This window comes from Sprattus sprattus (assembly GCF_963457725.1).
Source record: "Sprattus sprattus genome assembly, chromosome: 8".
In the NCBI taxonomy this organism is placed as follows: Eukaryota; Metazoa; Chordata; class Actinopteri; order Clupeiformes; family Clupeidae; genus Sprattus; species Sprattus sprattus.
In genome coordinates this window covers 26,731,633-26,749,688 of record NC_137927.1, presented here as the reverse complement: position 1 = coordinate 26,749,688, position 18,056 = coordinate 26,731,633, and the positions used below count along the sequence as shown (strand labels likewise).

The 18,056-nt window shown below is 48.7% G+C and overlaps 1 protein-coding gene across 4 annotated transcripts in view; it reads left to right on the top strand.

Annotated features, from left to right (window-relative positions):
* The window catches only part of adamtsl3 (ADAMTS-like 3), a 116,740-nt gene that overhangs the window by 95,809 nt on the left and 2,875 nt on the right, over nt 1-18,056 (top strand). For 3 of the 4 annotated variants that reach the window (XM_080843903.1, XM_080843902.1, XM_080843905.1), the window contains 10 exons: nt 2,916-3,981; nt 8,381-8,508; nt 9,140-9,268; nt 12,643-12,837; nt 13,532-13,666; nt 14,226-14,441; nt 15,381-15,564; nt 16,767-16,971; nt 17,214-17,323; nt 17,739-17,953. In XM_080843903.1, the coding sequence (XP_080700029.1) occupies nt 2,916-3,981; nt 8,381-8,508; nt 9,140-9,268; nt 12,643-12,837; nt 13,532-13,666; nt 14,226-14,441; nt 15,381-15,564; nt 16,767-16,971; nt 17,214-17,323; nt 17,739-17,953 (2,583 nt within the window). The remainder of the gene's footprint in view (nt 1-2,915; nt 3,982-8,380; nt 8,509-9,139; nt 9,269-12,642; nt 12,838-13,531; nt 13,667-14,225; nt 14,442-15,380; nt 15,565-16,766; nt 16,972-17,213; nt 17,324-17,738; nt 17,954-18,056) is intronic. The other variant, XM_080843904.1, reaches the window with a different exon arrangement.

Here is an 18,056-nt window from a genome sequence, read left to right as displayed (position 1 = left end):
TCTAGCTGTCTCAGTAGTATGGTGGGAAGGCTTCTCTCCTCTCGCTGTCTCAGTAGTATGGTGGGAAGGCTTCTCTCCTCTAGCTGTCTCAGTAGTATGGTGGGAAGGCTTCTCTCCTCTCGCTGTCTCAGTGCCATGACCGGCGGATGACATGATATAATTTGCTGATTGCAGCACCTCTGGATGGAGAGCAGCAGCTGGAGCAGGGCTGCCTTCCAATGTGTTCCCCGTTCACTGGGAGATCCTCAGAGGCAATGTGTGCAAAACATCATGGGTGTTTTTGTGGCTGCTTCAGGGAGAGGTGGATTAGTGGCATCACCCATGCCGTGAATACAGTGCCACTGTGTGAGCGCCACTCCTGTGGAATGCTCTTTTTCTCTCTCCCACACAAGTTGTCAAGGCCTCTCACATGTCTGACTGCATACATGGGAGCCATGAAATAATTCTCTGTTATGGTTTTTTGCAGATGTTCTATTTGCTCCTGACGAGATTGTCTGTGTTGGTGTTACTGTTTGTGTATCTTTTGCTTTATCATATATACGGCCAAACAAGACTGTATAGGAGCTATGCGCAATTAAAAGTCCCCTGCGTATGATTGGCTGAAATATTAATGTTTATCACAAGCCAAATCTAAATAGTACTTGGCAGCGTTAAAAAGAAACCTCAGTGTTAGACCACTTCCAGGCATAAAAAGCCTGTACATTTTTATTTGGTTTGAAGCATGTTTTCATATGTGTCACTCATTATCATTATCATTATCTCCATCTGAACTGGGCTTGAAATCAAGTCTGATTTCATCAGCCAAGCATGTAAACTACACAGACAGACAAGTAACATTTTAGCTGGATTTTAAGAAAATGTCCTTGGCCGTATGTGACGCATTGTGTTGTATGATTATAGAAGAAAAGAAATATATCTGATCTTACTTCATGATGCAGTGTTGAATCCAAGGGCGTAGGTTTGGTCTCAGCATTGGTAGGGACAATGCCCCCCCCCCCCAACCATAATTTAAAAAAAATAGTTGATGTTATATTTAACAGGCAAACTTTATAAGAATATATTTAAATTTGTGTACTAACTTGTGGAACTTGGAACTGATTTAAACATAATAAGAATAATAAACCCTTAGTTTAAATTTTAAAAACTAAACCTTCTCCACATTTCTTGACATCACATGTTTTTGTTGTCCTTTTTGGATATCCCAAACATGAGTAAGACCTCATCTGAAGCCCTGATGGTCCAGCTGCTTCTTCCTCAACCTGCACTACATCTGCACTGGATTTCTTAGTTTCCTGAATGCATTTCAAAATATTGCCTTAATGAACAAAATTACCTAAAGTACATGCAGTGCATTTGTTTGTTCTGAAATTAATTTGTAATATGTAGGTAATTGGTTCAGGTTTTATAGAGCTGTACTAAGCCTACATCATCTGGATTGCAGTGCAATGACATAATGTATTCATGAATTATATGCTACATACATTTGGGCATCCCAATTTATTGCACCTTTTTACTACCTTCAAGTATAACATGTATTCTCAAAATAGCCAGTGTGATTGATTACATTAATGGGTAAAATTGTCTAAACAGGGTAGGGTAGCTTATCCTTCTGGCTTCAACAAGACGAGATGTAATGCAAGCAAAAGTTACATGCCCCACACACTTACAACTTTCAAAACATGTTTCCATTGTACAATGGGTGGCGATTTAGGGTTAGCAGCTTCGCAAGTGGGTAATTTTCCGACTAGCTAACTAACAGCGACCTGGGCTTTTTGATAGCTCTATGGATAGCTCAATGGGTGGAAAAAACTTCAGGCATCTCTTTTCTTTTTAGTTGGCTTTTCCCTATCAGAGCACAAAAGGGTCAAAATATCAATGCTGAGACCAAACGAAATACTGATATGAGGCGTTATTATTTCCTGGCGAATTTAGTAGCTTACCGTATCACACTACTAGCAGCACTCTTTCAGGATTCACACGTACTGTTTCTGACTCTGCCACTTCAGCCAATTAAATGACAGCATCTTGTCTCACAGGCTCGAGGGCACATTAGAAAACTTAAAAATGTATTTCTAACTCTTCTGGACGACGAACATTGTATTGATAATAATACGAATGAGTTTGCAAATATATTGTGAAAAATATTTTTTTTCTCAAATTAACAAAATATTGGTAGGGACTTTTTTGTCTTTCCCAAACTTTGGTCGTGACTAGTCCCTACCAACCCTATGCAAACCTACGTCCTTGGTTGAATCATCATGTAGACTCTGACTGAACCCTGCAGTGAGCTGGATGCTTGCAGAGGGTGGGTCACTCTTGGAGCAGTGAGCCCAATTTGCATCAATTTGCTCCTGTCAGCATTTTGCATCCACTTGAGCTCCAAACTTGGGTGTTAAGGCTGGACATGTTGGATTCGTAGCGCTGTCTTGTTCATGTTTTTTAATGAGTCTCGCGCTCGCCAGCGCTGCAGTGGGTAGGAGAATTTACACAAGATCATTACGAGAGCACCAGCTCCACTGCAGACTAAAACATACCCTAGTTTTGTTATATCCGTTATAAGTCAACAGACAAGTACGTGAGGCAGGCTCTGCCGTGTCAGTTGTACTGATGGCATTGTCTGTTGTCTGAGCAGCATATCTCAAGCCCCAAATACAAGTTAGAGAGGAGAGGAGAGGGAGAGGGGGGAGAGGGAGGGACAGAGAGAGGAGAGGGAGATGTAGGGAGAGAGAGGGAGGGAGAGGGAGAGGGGGGAGAGAGATAGGGTGAAAGGGAGGGGGAGAGAGAGAGAGAGAGAGAGAGAGAGAGAGAGATGTAAAAGTTAGACAGCTGAACTGTTATGGTGGAATATAATGACTAGAACTTTTTCCTGTGAGGTAACCACAAGCTCCTCTGAGTTAATTGTGTTGTCCTTGCAGAAGATCTTCCGACTGTGAGGATCTGTCCAACGATCCCGAGGGACCGCCGCACCTACATCCAGGTCCGTCCGGAGAAGCGGCTCCACTTCACCGTCGGGGGCGGAGCCTACCTGCTGCCCAAGACCTCCGTGGTCATCAAGTGCCCGGTGCAACACAGCTTCAAGTCCACCATCCGCTGGCTGAAGGACGGGAAGGACCTTCCCAGCTCCAAACGCATCGGCATCACCAAGTCTGGCGCCCTGCGGATCTACAACCTGGAGGCCAGCGACATCGGGGTGTACCGCTGCGTGGCTCACACCGCCACCGCTCGCTTCATCCTCAAGCTGATCAGCAGCGACAACAAAATCCTCGAGCATCCAGAAGGGAAGCGCTTCGCGGAGAATGCCGACGACCCAGAGGCCGCCCTGGGCAAGGACTGGTGGCTGCCGCGCTGTTTGGTCGACAATTACCTGTTCCCAAATTGGCAGCAGAACAGCGAGTTCTACCTTCCAGAGGGCCAGGCCCAGGGCACGGGCTCCCGGGAGACCCTTGGCAACTCTGTGCTCATCTCCAGAGGGGGTCAAGGGCCCGTCATCCCGCTGCCAGACAGGCGCCTGGAGGCCAGCGTGGCCCATGGAGCCTTGAGCCTGCTCCCAGCACGCTACAGGGAGCTGACCAACAACATCAGCAGCCCGGAGCAGAACACCAGTGCAGCAGACAAGCTGAGCACCCAGCACAATCGCAAGTTCAGCGTGGATCCGTCGGGGCATCCGCACTCGACAGGCAAGAAGGGCGAGGGGCCTGGAGAAGCAGGTGGCTCTAAAGACAAACACCAGGACAAAACGGCTAATTCCTCCGAGCGCGCCACGGACAAGGACAGCAAGAGTCCCAAGAAGGCGGCCATCACACGACACGAGCAGCATGGCCCTCTCATGAGCTTCCAGAGGGACGTGAGGATATACATAGGCAGGGTGGCTTATCTGACCAACGCTACACGTAGCCTCTCCCTGCTCTGCTCCGTCCATGGGGTGCCACAGCCCACTGTGTCCTGGACCAAGGACGGTGCACCATTACTGTACAGAGAAAGGTAGGAGTCCTCCACTGTATGTTAACCATCATACTATACATTTTTTAAGTACGGGAACAGATTTGATAGTACCTTTCCTGTCTTCTGCCAGGCACAGTATGTTTTTTTTTTTTTTTTTTAAAGAATGCAAGATTGTTACTGTTCTGCTTTTAGATTTATTTGCCATTTATTTTTGTGATTTACTGAATAGTGATAAACTGTTGTTTGTCAGGGACTGGAAACACTGAAAACTGACATTAGAATTCAGCTGCAGTATATGCCTGACGGGCCAGACAGTCACCAAACACTGTCTCCACTCCTTCCGGCCAAGGCATGTGCCAGATGTAAGGCACTCGTGGCTGAACAAACACACTGCAGACCTCATTTTAGCACTGATCCATCAGCAGGTCAGTGGCAGAGGGGCTTACACCACTGCCAGGAGAGGGTCCTCTGCTAGCTGTTTTGCCTGTTATATCACCCATGCCTAAAGCTACAGTGGCTGCCCACAAAAAAGAGCAGAAATAAACGTGTATTCCCCAGTACGGCAGGATAATATACATTTATGTTCTGTGAACTGTTGCTCAATCTTAAAAAGGAGCCCTTGTCCACGGGGCTGGGGGCAGTCAGTTTAAGTTTCTGTACCCTGGATCTCCGAGGCGGTATCTAGGGTGAAGTGAATGTAAAGGCTCTATCGTGTTTACATTGTTTTTGCCCGGCACTGGCGCCTGCTCACTGCCCGGCTTTATGTTTTCACTGGGCGCTGCCGGTCAGCTTGTCTACAGCTTACCGTCTGGCATCCAGAGCTTGTGCCTTCCCTTTGGAATGGGCAGCTCTGTTTCCATCGGTCCCTGCTGCCTGGGGCCTGTGTGCCAGCGGCAGGATTAAAGCCATAAAAGCCCCATGCCCCCCCCCCCCCCCCATGGCCAGTGTGGGGACTCACCCCCCAGGGCCTTGATTTGATTTGGCTCTCAGGCCAAGTACACAACACTGGCCCTTTGAGATATCGCTTCAGAGGAGACTTTTAAGGCTGCTGCACTGACCTTTTTACCGCCGGCCTTTTACACCGTTTGCCTGATCTGTCATCTCTCTCAGCTAATTAGAGCAACCCTGTGAGTCTGAGGGGAGAAGAGGCAAACTCACAGCAGCAGCCGAGGTGGATTCAGCTGAGTGCTTCAAGTGCTTGAGATTCGTAAGCAGCCTGAAGTCTCCTGAAGTTTTTTTCAGACAGTGAGCAGTGGAACCACTTGTGTCTGGTTCGTGGTGTTGGCTCATGTTTTGTCTTCCCTTTGTCTGAACAAGAGCTTCTGTGCATCTGAGAAGCAGAGCGCACGCCACGCTGAAGAATAGCTTTCGCTGGGGCTTCTGTGAGCATACGATGATTAATATTCTTGCTTGTTCCATCTCATGAAAGCCCAGACCTCTTTTTTTTTCTTCACCTCATTACTATGTCAGCAGAACGTTGCATCTGGAACTGATAACCCTATCGCTTAAGGGTCTGCCAGTCAGTGAGGACTGATTGATGGGCCTAAACGGACAGGTTTTTTTTAGTTTTGCTGCGCTAAACCCTCTCGTGACGAGCCTCATTCCCGGTACTCGCGGTGTACGTGCTAATGCGGTGTGGCAGCTCGAGCGGTGAGCCAGTCCGGCTCCGGCTGGACCCTTGAGGGGTTCTCCTGCCTGTAATCAGGGTCATCTTGGACCGGTGGAAAATACCGGTAACACCAGAAGAGGAGCTCAGCTCAGATCGTAGCGGCGCTGCCACTCCTCCCTGCCCTGTAGGGTCCCATCAGTAGCCATGTGTGCGCCACATGAAGAAGGCACACGTGCTGAAAGCTCCTCTGCGGGTGGGAGGAATGGGGGCCCGCCCTGCGTGAGAATTGGACTTACATTATAGACGAAAGAGTTGACATCATGGATTAGCACGGTTAGCGGTTCAGCTATGTTAACAGCACAGTGTGCGGCACCATAATGCTCAGCTGGCTTCCCGACCGCAGGGTCCTCTCGCGCTTAGATGCGATGCGTTCAGTTCTCACATGTTAAGGTTGCGTTTGTCATTGCTTCAGGTAGGAGCTGGGTTATTTATCGTTATTGGTGTGTTTCATCTAAGTACAATGATGGACTTCAAACTGTGACAGGAGAGCAGTTCCTCAGCCTTGCCCAAACGGAGGCGCCTCCTGGTCTCCCCAGACGAGGTGAAAAGCAGTGCAGTGGATGGGGCTGGGGTAGGGGTAGGGGATACATCTGTACAGAAGCCCAGAATAGTGACCTCTCGCTGGGGTCTCTTACTTTGGGTCCGGGCCCCTCTCCTCTCCTCCTCTCTCGCGGCCGAGGGCCCCTGCAGAGCGTGTGGATGCGGAGCCCTCTCCGCCTCTGCTTTTACAATGTCAGCGTTTACTTTTGGCAACGACCGAAATGCGAAAAAGGTTTCGTCTGATTGACATTCACAGACTCTCAAGCTGCGTGAAGCTTAGCCTCGCTGCTCTGTTGGGCCTGGGATGGTGCCATGTAGAGTGAGTAGTATCAGGTGATCAGAGAGGGGGATCCCACCCCTTAACACAAACCTGTTTGGGATCATGTTATCTTATGGCATTGTTTGGAGGACTGTCTCACTTTCTTCACCTATCTGTTATAAAGCATTATGGTTTGAGTTGCCGTATTACTCTTGGAGCCTCGTAAATACAATAGTGTTTTTATATACTTATATTTCATTTATATTTTATTTTTTGATTAAAGTATTAAAGTAGCAGGTTTTATATATTATAACGTATCCACAAACTATCTGCATTCTGTAGGTAGAGCAGCACATTTTGGAGTGCTGGGCACTGTGAAGTGTTTTGAGAGAGCAGGCATTGATGAGGTGCGTATCGGAGGTGTCCAGTGCACATTCCCACGTGCTCTTTCTGAGAGGCTTGTGTGGGAGCAGGACAGAGGCCCTTACAGCACCCCAGAGGGCCATAAAGCAGCCTATGCGTTTACCAGGCCACCTCTTCCCTCAGTAGCCTGGCAGAAAGGCCCTCGGCTGGGCTGGGCACCAGGCCACCTCTCCCCTCAGTAGCCCGGCAGAAAGGCCCTCGGCTGGGCTCGGTACCAGGCCCTTCTTTCCGCAGCGCCGTCCTGCGCTCTCTCACTCTCTTACACAATATATCACCACAGCCCTTTCCCATCACTTCTTCCTCCAACAATAGCCCCTTTTCTCCGTGTCTAGATGTCTTAACATTAAGTATCTTGTTACCTCAACGCAGTAACAGGCCTATTTCGTTTATAGAGAAGTCATACTTGAAATGTGTGTTGATGAGATGATTGCATTTAAGTCTTTAAACGGCTTTCATGGTCTCCACTCTCATGCTTCTCAGAGTAATATCTAATCCAGATACCCTAGATCTACCCTCTTGTGAGTGAGTGATCCACACTGTGTGCCTCAGCACATGCTGTTTCCCATGCGCGGCACAGATAGGGTGTGACGACTCACCAGAAGAACTGGAGGGTAGGGGGGGCACAAATCTGCTGTGTTGTCCTTGTTTTAGCGCCGATGCTGAGCCGTCTTTGTTCCCCTAGCCGAGGAAACCCGCCACAAGGGCTGCTGAAGCTATCACGGCCTGAGCCTGGGCCTGGGCCTGGGCCTGGCTGGACCCACTCTCCTCGGGCCCAGGGATGAGCTGGGGGAGGGCTCTCTGATGCTGCAGACATGCTGTCTGTTTTAATAGAGCCCTGGCGCTCAGACGTGGCTCCCCGCTGGGCCGGGTCCAGCCAGCCTGAGAGAGGTCCGCGGGGCTCCATTAGACTCCTTCTCTGGCCGTCTGGAGGCTCGCTTACAGTGCCGCGGCTCAGGTTCGCTCCCAGGGGGGAAGTCCCAGACACGCACAATAGCCCCTGCATAATAAATACTCTCTAATCACCTACATAAACACCTCCCCACCCCTACCCCCCACCCCTTCTTCTGACAGGCCCGCCTCGATGAGCGCCTGATTGCCCTGTGGAATTAGACGAGAGAAGCCCAAAACTAGACACGTTTTTTGTGAGGATACCCCCTGATTTATGTCCCGGTCTGATCTTAAGATGCCAGGTGTGATTAGAATGGATCGCTCCCCTTTTCAAAGGCGTTATCAGAGGCAAGATGAGACCGGTCCTGTGTGTGTGTGTGTGTGTGTGTGTGTGTGTGTGTGTCTGTGTCTGTGTCTGTGTCTGTGTCTGTGTCTGTGTTTGTGTGTGTGTTTTATTTCACTGCAATAACCAAAACACTCCGGCCCCAGTCCTGGTCTGAACCCCACACTGACCTGGCATAAGTGAATTTGTTTGGTAATTGTTTAACGTGGCGTGCGTGCGTGCATAAGGAACCACACGCTGTAATTCTACCCTCGAGGACCCGACCGGAGCCCCTTGAGGTCACTGAGGAGAGTCTCTGGCTTTCTCTGCCCCCCAGGGTGCTGTGGCAGGACGCGGAGGGACTTCACATCTACAAGCCAGGCCTGGAGGACGTGGGGCTGTACAGGTGCACCGCCACCAACGAACTGGGCTCCGACTCGGAGAGCTCCCGGCTGCAGCTGGCCGGTGAGTTCATCTGCCTCCCTCTGTCAGCCAGGCCTCCTCCGCACTCTCAGCATGGCCTGGGATTACCACACCAACTCATGATTCATGCATGTAGAGTGTGTACGCAGATGTACACCCACTGGTGTTGTTAAGGGCTGCCTTTCAACCCGATAAACCCACTCACGTACACCAGTACACCTGCATATTTCCCATTGACCATCATTACCCTAAGTGTTTAGCAGTCATAGCATAGCATAGTATGATTAAGTGATGACAGCCTCTTGTATTGAAGCCATAGATGACTGGTATTAACTCTGCTCAGAAGGAGCACAGATTGTAATCGTGTGGCCCTTGAGATACACACGCAGCTGTGCTCCTGGGAATGGGATTTTAAGAATGAAATGCAAGAATGTTATAAAACTATTTGGATGTTAAAAAAAAAAAAAAAAATCCATTTCCTGACCCCTGTATCACCACCCATATCAGGAAGGTTTCCTTTTTTTATTCCCAAGCTAACCCCATTAGCCGAGGCCCTTTTGCATTTGTGCACTAAAACAAGCTGTATCTCCCCAAAAGCTTATCTCAGTAAAAACCTTTACTCCACTAATGGGACCCAATGCAGTCTGTCATGAACCTGATGTGTTTGTACCAGAGTACCCCAAGATCGGCCTGTCCTGGAGGAACGTGTCGGACCTGAGCAGTGCCGCCCTGAGCGCCGTGGTGGGGGGCTGGGTCCGAGCCCGTGTGGGGGCCAACATCACCCTGGAATGCCCAGTCACAGGTCAGTCACATCAAAGCCAGCGACTGTCCCCTGAAGACCGAAAACATGCTAGGATTTTAGTTTGTGATTTTTTTTTGTACTGAAAGGTTTGCCCTAGAAATGGTTTGAATTCATGGGTACAGATTGTAGCTTAGCGTAGCAGTGTAGCTTAAGGCTTGCTGCAGCAGAAGGCTGGAGAGTATTAAGGTCTTATTCTTTCTCAAGGACAGCAATCATGCTCCATGAATACTTTCTGAATACCTCAAATAAATTAAATTCTTGTCACGACTGAAATATCCCACTATCCCAAGTAACACATGGTGAATATTTACATATCATGGCTTTAATGGATCCTATCTGCAGCCCAGTAAGGAAATGGTAAAGGTTCCAGGTAATTGGAGAGAAATTGTCTGTAAAGTCAGCATACCTTTCAGGGTGTTATTGGTCTTGCTGGGGATTTATGTGTCCTGCACCATTTATAAAACGAATCCACGGGAGTTAAGAAAAGGTGACGTTTTGATCGAACAACAATATTTGGTGACGGCTTTTTGGAAGATATCCTCCCTGCCCCTTTTTTTTGTGTCTCCTTTTTTTCTCTCTCATCTGTGCGTGTCAGGGTTGTAAATGGACTCTCACTCTCTCACGGAGGTCGTGTAAACTCAAAGTCAACAAGCAAAAGGGATTTTCTTTTGGGGGGGGGGGTGGAGAGGGGCGGAGAGAGAGAGAGCGAGAGAGCGAGGGCGAGGGGGGGGTGGGTTAGTAAGAACAGGATCCCGGCTCCTTCAGGCTCACTGATTGCATTCAGCCTGTGGACGCCCGGCGGAGCCGCCAGCGAGAAACACCTGCTGCCAACAATGCCCTTAGTGCTGCCGACTTGGCCGCCGACACCGCTCGCTGCCGCCGAGCGCCACGTTCGCACGAGGGGCCTCTTTTCATCACAAGATGATTCCACGAGACGAGTGAGGAGCGAGGGCGGTCAAAAGGGAAAAAACAAACGAGATATAAACAATGGCTCCTCTCCTGGGCTCTTATTGAAGAAGAGCGGACCCCATCCGCCCGTGAGGGGGATCTCTGTAAGCAGATACTGTCCCTCACTCGTTAACCCCTCACAGTGCAGCTGGAGCCCACTCATAGAAAGATGTCTGTCGGAGCCACAGCTGGTGACCCTCCATCCTGATTATGCAGACCCAAACGCCAAGCCAGGCCGAGGGGGGACACACACACTCCTGTCCTCACAGACCCTCATGGTCTGCACTCATGGAGAGGCAAAGTTTTTTAAAAACCGCACAAAAGTTACAAAGTCGGTCGGGCGTGAAGATTTGCATGAGATCTGTCCGTATGTAAACACATACACAAACACAAACAGCACATGGGCCCATGGAGCCTTGGCCATTGTGAACAGCAAGATCTCATCATCTTGATTGCAGAAGGGAAATTTAATCCGCATCGGGGAGGTCAGTCAAGAGAGCCTGAGAAAACAGTACTGACAAAGACGGCACACACTGATGGTGTGTGTGTGTGTGTGTGTGTGTGTGTGTGTGTGTGTGTGTGTGTGTGTGTGTGTCTGTGTGTCTGTGTGTTTGTGTGTGTGTGTGTCTGTGTGTCTGTATGTGTGTGTGTGTGTGTGTGTGTGTGTGTGTGTGTGTGTGTGTGTGTGTGTGCGCGCGCCTGCTTGTGTGTGTGTCATAGTCAGACAGAGAGGGAGAAAGAGAGTGTGTGTGTGTTGAAACAAGAGAACAGGCCGAGTCTCAAAATGTTTATATTTGAGGGTAATGAGGTGGCAATCATTAAAACATTTGTTTAAGGCAAAAAACTATAGTTTACAACACAAATTGAGCTTTAGAGAGAAAAAACTGGTTCTCTGATTCCTCTTCCTGCATACATTACTTGTGTATGTCAATGGGCTCTCATCTTTTTTGTTGGAGAGTGTGTGCTGGTGTGCATCTTTATTGGCTAATTTCACATTTCTGAATGTCTTTACAACAGCTCACCCTTGTGGTAGACAGTATCATGATTTCTTTCTCCTTATGCAACAGCGATAGAAAAGCTGACAGCAATGTGTACCTCTGACAGACTGACACACGCTTGTATTTTGTACTAGTACTTATTTATTTTACTTCCCATAATGCACTGCACTTTCCCCTTTTTAAACATGTAAGAAGAGTGGTTCAGTGTGTGTTGATAGAACACTGCAATGTTGCTAAACATTCTGTGCTGCTCTACTATTACTGATAGCACCACAGAGCAATACTGTGGCCATGTGTAGTTTCTTCAGACTGTTCTAACAAACTGAAGGCATTCTTCCAGAACTTACCGGAATAATCTGAACTAACTTAAATAGCTACCTACAATTCTGCACTATTATCAAAATGGCCGCACATAGTAGAAAACACTGTATATGTCTGAAACGAGTTTCTCTTATCACCTTGTTGGACCACCAGAATAGGAGAGGGGTGAGAATCAACATGACAAATATCACACAAATGAAGTCAGTTGCATCGTTAGAAGAGAGTGCCGTTACTCACACCTCGAGAACTAATGCTACAAAAGGCTGCGGGGGGAATATGACGACTTGGAGGTGACAGAAAAACAGAAAATTATAATAAAGGACGTTTTTGGTTTGTGATTTCGAAACGTAGCAAAATGGAGGCATAGAGGGAAACATGGCATGAGATTTTGAAACAGTTGTAGCCTGAAGTGTGTAGTACTTCATGTGCTTTGACTTTGGTTAACATTGCCTGTGGAAATATCTTCACTCAGATTTATGAGAAAAGGCTGTCCCTCTTTTCTGAACCATGCATAAATTCATACGTTGTCAGGTATTTCTACAGAGGGATGTTATACAGGTTAGTTGTCTGATTTGTATAAGCCAGCTCTGTCACCATACCTGAGCACTCTTTGTGTTACTCTGTGTGTACCTGTGTCTGTCTTTAATAATGAGTCTTATTGGTGTGGAAAAAAACCCTCAGGCTCCACTATGAACCACTTTAGCACTCTGCCCCGCTATAATTCATCCTAATGGCTGTCTTTTTTTCTTCCACAATTCAGAGGGTGCCCCACTTTTTGGCAATAGTTGAATGTCCTGTACAATCATTTTTACCTCCTCCCTTTTTTGGGGGGAAAAAGGGGCTTAACATAACTCAACATGTGCTTCTCATTGATGGAGATGCAGGAATATTAGGGAAATTGTGTGGACATTTGCATGGGTTATACTGATTAGTACATGTAGGCCTGCTTTGTGTTATATTTACTCCATTGATCTGTGCAATGAATAGACTCTTTTGTGAGATCAGCCCCCCTCCTCCTCCTCCTCCTCCTCCCCATTAGCTGTGGGCTCTGTGTCTGAGAGTTGGGACTGATAGTGGGGTGTCTGGGGCCTGGTTCTCTCCTAACAGGTGTCCCTCAGCCAACCGTCAGCTGGCACAAGAAGGAGGGTCCCCTGAACGGCAACGCTCACCTCCTCTTCAACGGCTCTCTGCTGCTCCAGAACATCACACTCCAGAACTACGGGACGTACTCGTGCGTGGCTGCCAACCCAATCGGAAAATCCTCCGCCTCCAGCCACCTTCACGTGTCTGGTGAGTTCCAAGGTGCGCTCTCGCCGCCGTCGTCGTATGTCACGCTAACGTTCCGCCCCTGACAGGGAGTAACACAGGAGCCGCCGCTCCGATCCACTCCATAGCGCCGGTGATTAAGTGCACGCTGGTTTGTGCGGCGCTGCTCTTTTTCCACCCGTGTCAGCCCGCTGTCCGACACATGAGTGGCGTATTGATATTGGCATCGGGAGGCACGTCATGTTAAGAAATACCCCACTTCCAAGCCAAGCTGGAGCCCTGGCGACGCCACTCCTGAGTGGGCATGGTAAACTCTGTCTAGCGTTATACAGGTTTTTTTGAAGTCGCACCCCATAGAAGCATTCACGGTGGACTGGAGCCATTTTTGAAAATATTACACTTCAAGTCATGCAGCCATAAGGCAAAGGTCTCTGTGGTGGGTGGGTGGTCTGTTCATAGCCTCTTACAGGCACCCACACATCATGGCAGCGGCTTCATATCAAGAGGGCTTTTATTTTTGGAAGTATATTTCCCAGGGTGGTTTTTCTGTAAAATACTCCTTTTCCTAGTGTAGGCTCGAAGGCATAACATTTAACAACTCTCATCAAATGCACATTTAGACATTTAGGGTTGTGCATGTTTGTCAAAATCAATTTGGTGACATTTTTTCTGTTGATTTATTTCTCAGGTTAGTCACTTATTGTCACTTATGTTCTGAACTACTTGACAGGAGCCACCCAGGCGTTGTCTGCGCACCACACGCCCCACACGTCCGCGCCTAAGGAGGGAGCCCGGAAGAGAGTCCTCATGGCCTCTCGCGTCGGCACCCGGGCTATGGTCCGGCCTGGAGACATCCTGCGCATAGGTATTATCTAGTTCAGCATTAACATCTCGGTCTGACCAGAGTTATATTCTTCAGGCTTTGATCATATAAGTGATATATTGAGTAACCACGACTGACTTTTGTGTCTACCTCAGTTACCATACACGTTTCTCCTGTATGAAGAAAAGTATTTCTGACTGTTTCAAGAAAATGATATGGGTTTGTGTCTGATTGATGACTTGTGGAGATTGCACTGAACTGGAACTGTACACTGTAGATGAATTCATTAACTCGGGCCGTGTCCTTCATTGCCTCCTCATTCATGGCTGCTGCTGTGATATGAGTGTAGTGCAGTGACTCTGATTTACAGTAAGCACACATGTTGCAGTAACGACCGCTGCTATTGTGGTGGCTGATTGGGCGAGCGTGTCTAATGGGTCTGGATGCAGATGAAAGCCGGCTCCAGTAGGGGGGGGGGTGGGGAGGGTGCAGTCAGTCCCGCACACAGGAGCAGGCTCGTCAGGAGTAATTAGGAATGACTGCCGGCCTCATTCCCCCTTACCCCCTTACCCCCTTACCCCCACCTACTTCCTCCGCCCAGGGTGTCCGGTCGTTCCAAACCACAGAAAAGCCATTAAGTGGTACTTCCAGAACCAGACGCTTGAGGAGACCCTGGGTCTGCGGCACCGGATACTGGTGGGGGGACGGATCCTGGAGGTGAACACACTGCACGGGACGTTCGCCGGCCACTACAGATGCCAGACGCAGATGACAGACAGCCAGCTCCTCTCGGCCTGGGTCCACATCAGCATAGAAGGTGTGTGTGTCTGCATTCCCAACTACCAAACACCCAGTACAACTGCTCCTGGTCGCCCATGTCATGTCAACCCATACTTGGCCAGAGATCTGCGAAGGGCCCCTTATCGGCCTCCCCTGCCCCCCCCCAGCTGTTCTCACACCGGTGTGGTCACACTGTCTCACTTTCAGATCTCCTCTCTGGATGGGCGAGGCAAGTTCACAGGATGGCCTTTGTGCCGTCACTTCACATTTCACTCTGGGCGGCTCTGTGGACACAGCTGGGACCTATCATTAAACCTTAATTAACTCAGTCAATTGAAACACTTTAAGTCATCCAAAAGGGCCTGTCATGGGTAGTTTTTTGGCATTTTGCAGAGGGATAGGGAAAAAGAAATTGAGGGGAAAAAGTAGAACAAACAGAATTTTCATCGTTATGTCGCTTTTTTTATGATTGGAAGACAGGATGAAACGACAGAGCCTGAGGAAAAAATAATAAAAAGCAAAATACCCAGTCAGTGTTTTATTCCATGCCTTGAAGTGAATTAAAGTCATTCTATTTCATAGAACGACCAGTTTGGCTTGGAACTGCCTTTGTTTCTTTTTTAAGTTCACCACTGCTCCTTTCTAACATAAACAAATGCTTGGAAGCATGAAATCTTAAGAGCTGAGGACAGAGCATGGATAATCAACAGTAAGGTCAACAATACAGCTCCAAAACAACCTATTTGCTCAGATTTCTGTCCTAAGCAGACAAAAAAAAAAACCTAATGGTCCTCCCTAGACCACTTCACTCATGCACTCACATGCTTTAATCAGAACAAATATGACCCAAGTGTGGCCCTTATGCCCTCTAAAGATTAAGCATAAGTTCAAGGATGTTTGGCTGCTTATTGCAAAGGCTCTTGTATGGTATGAATGATCCACTCTCTGGTGGCTGGGGTTTGTTGTGCCCGAGCAGAGTTCACCTGGCAGATGGGGGACTGGAGTGTCTGCAGCGCCACCTGTGGGAGAGGAGGGGTTCAGGCGAGGAGGCTGCGCTGCATCAGCCCAGAGGGCAGGGAGGTGCCCCCTCCCACCTGCCATCACTTGCCCAGGCCGGCGACCTCCCCCCGGGCCTGCAATGTCAAGGACTGCCCAGTCAGGTGCGTATATACCATGGTGCATATATAGGTATATATATATATTGGCCATTGTCGTTTGTTCTGATGTCCGCCACACTTGCTGGTAGATCACTTGAAAGTGCAGCTTTTTTAAAGAATTCAAGAGGAAGAAAATCCAGGCGGCTCGCAGCAGAAATCCACTTGACTGTAGGCACTCTGCCCAGCCGTATGATCCCCGGCCAGGTTGCTTCTCTCCATGAAAAAGCCCATCACTCATTGCCTCCTGACGTTTGTTTGCACAGGGGCCGCGCAAACGCCCGGCGAACAACATGAATCAACCACTATTGTTCCTGCAGGGCCCATCGAGTGGGCGCTCTGTACCATCTGAATGTCATAGCTCATCAATATCAGCGGCTGTGATTGGGTAACTGAGGTCGGTGAGGAGGGAGCAGGGAGGCTGGATCATATCTACCTATTCACGAAGGCTGCAGCACTGCTCAACAGTGCACTGGAGTTTAACACAGTTCTTTTTTTTTACGCGTAACTTTTATGAAAATATGAAAACTCGGAGCGTGGAAAAAAAAGGAAACGTTTTTCATTTGTCGTGCCTGGCCATGCCAAAAACATCATCTGATTACTGCCCGGCACACTGGCTCTACCATTAATCAAAAAGATCAACTCGCTCTGCGAAACTGCTTAGTGTCTTCTCCGAACTATCAACGGGGGATCTTCGCACAAAGCTGGTCTTTGTTGCTGCCCCTGTTTGCCTGACCAAGCCCCAAATCTGCTCTATCCCATAACTCCGGGCTTCATATGAGAACTGACACCCTTAATGTTCCAGATAGAAGTTGTGCTTTGTACCAGCCTCCAGTGACTAGCCGTAAAAATACCCTTTTGAAACAATAACACATCTGTCATGGCGGATACAGGGTTTCACAAGTCATCTTGATGAAGAATGTGTTAGTAAGCACATGTTATCCATACAGAGAAATTGGTTTAGTACCTCTGGTTACTTTCAGTGAAAGAGTTCAGCAGTTTAAACTTTCCCCATAGGGTTGCATGTAAAAAAAAAAGGCGCTGGCAGTTGAAAAAAAAAGCCAGGTTTGAACACGGCCTTAAGTCTGGAACTGTTGCAGGCATCTTTTTCTCCATGAACCTTTCGCATGAACATTAGAGTATGTATGTGTTTTTGTATTGACACTTCAAGGTACTTTGTGTATGTGTTCATTGACGCCATCTTGCAGCTGGGTGTCAACCGGATGGTCCAGGTGCTCCTCCTCCTGCGGGCGTGGCTTCAGGCAGAGGCAGGTGTCGTGTCAGCAGACGGAGGCCGCGGGGACGGTGCGCATCCTTCCTCCATCCAGCTGTGCTGCGGCAGCCCGGCCCGTCGACAGAGAGGACTGCACCATGGACACCTGTGCCGAGTGGGTGACCAGCCCTTGGGGTCAGGTAAAGACACAGGCGTTCGTCCATTTGAGTTCATTATTATTGATTGAATTTTGTTGTTGTTGAATAATTTTAAGAAAATATTGTAACATGGGTTGGGGTTGACGTTTAAGTCTGTGTTGGAGAATTATCAGGTAAAATAGGCAACTGAATGGTAGGTTGTAGTTTCAGTTTGGCATTCATAAAACCAAAAACATGGTGGCATCGACAACTTCCCTTTAAAACTATTGTGTTTGCCTTTGCAGTGTAGCGAGCGATGTCTGGGCCCAGGCCTGGCCACTCAGAGCAGAACAGTGATGTGCAAGCATCGGAACAGCTCCAGCAGCCCTAGAACATCATGTGATCCCAAAGACAGGTGCGGCCCTGGATCACACACACAAGCACCAAACACATTGGATATGCAGCACCGCTGCTCGCTGTGGAAAGTATTGATTTGCGCAGGGCTGTGCTGCAGTGAGAAATCCAATGCCCTCGCATCGTAGACAAGCCGCATCCAGAGGGCTCCCTGTATTGTCTTCTCTGAATGCAGATGCTCCCTGTACCGTGGGCTTGGGGTGGATCTGGAATGGAGATCACGTCGGTTGCCCTGCAGCATTTACACCCAAACAAAACAACCAGCTGTTGTTTTCATCAGGACCGCCTTGATATTCTCATCGTGTTTATTTGACCTTGATGTGCCTCACTTGTAGAAACATTTGAATGCTAATGAGTGTTTATTTCCATTCCTATTTTTTAATGACTGATGTCTGACTGCCTCTCTCTCCCATTAGGCCGCTGTCGGCGAAGAACTGCTCGTCAGACGCCTGTGACGTGCACTGGAGGGTGTGGCCGTGGCGGCTGTGCACGGTGGCCTGCGGCAGCGGCTTCCAGTCGCGGCGCGTCGAGTGCGTCCACCGCAGGACCAACAAGACCCTGGCCGACCAGCAATGCACCTGGCAACGGCGCCCGGTCTCCTGGCAACACTGCAACATCACATCCTGCAGCAGTAAGATCCTCTGTATCCCACTATCTACACACACATACATACACACACACGGGCACACACAGACACATTGTTTAAGAAGGCCATGTCTCGCGAGTCAGTCTGT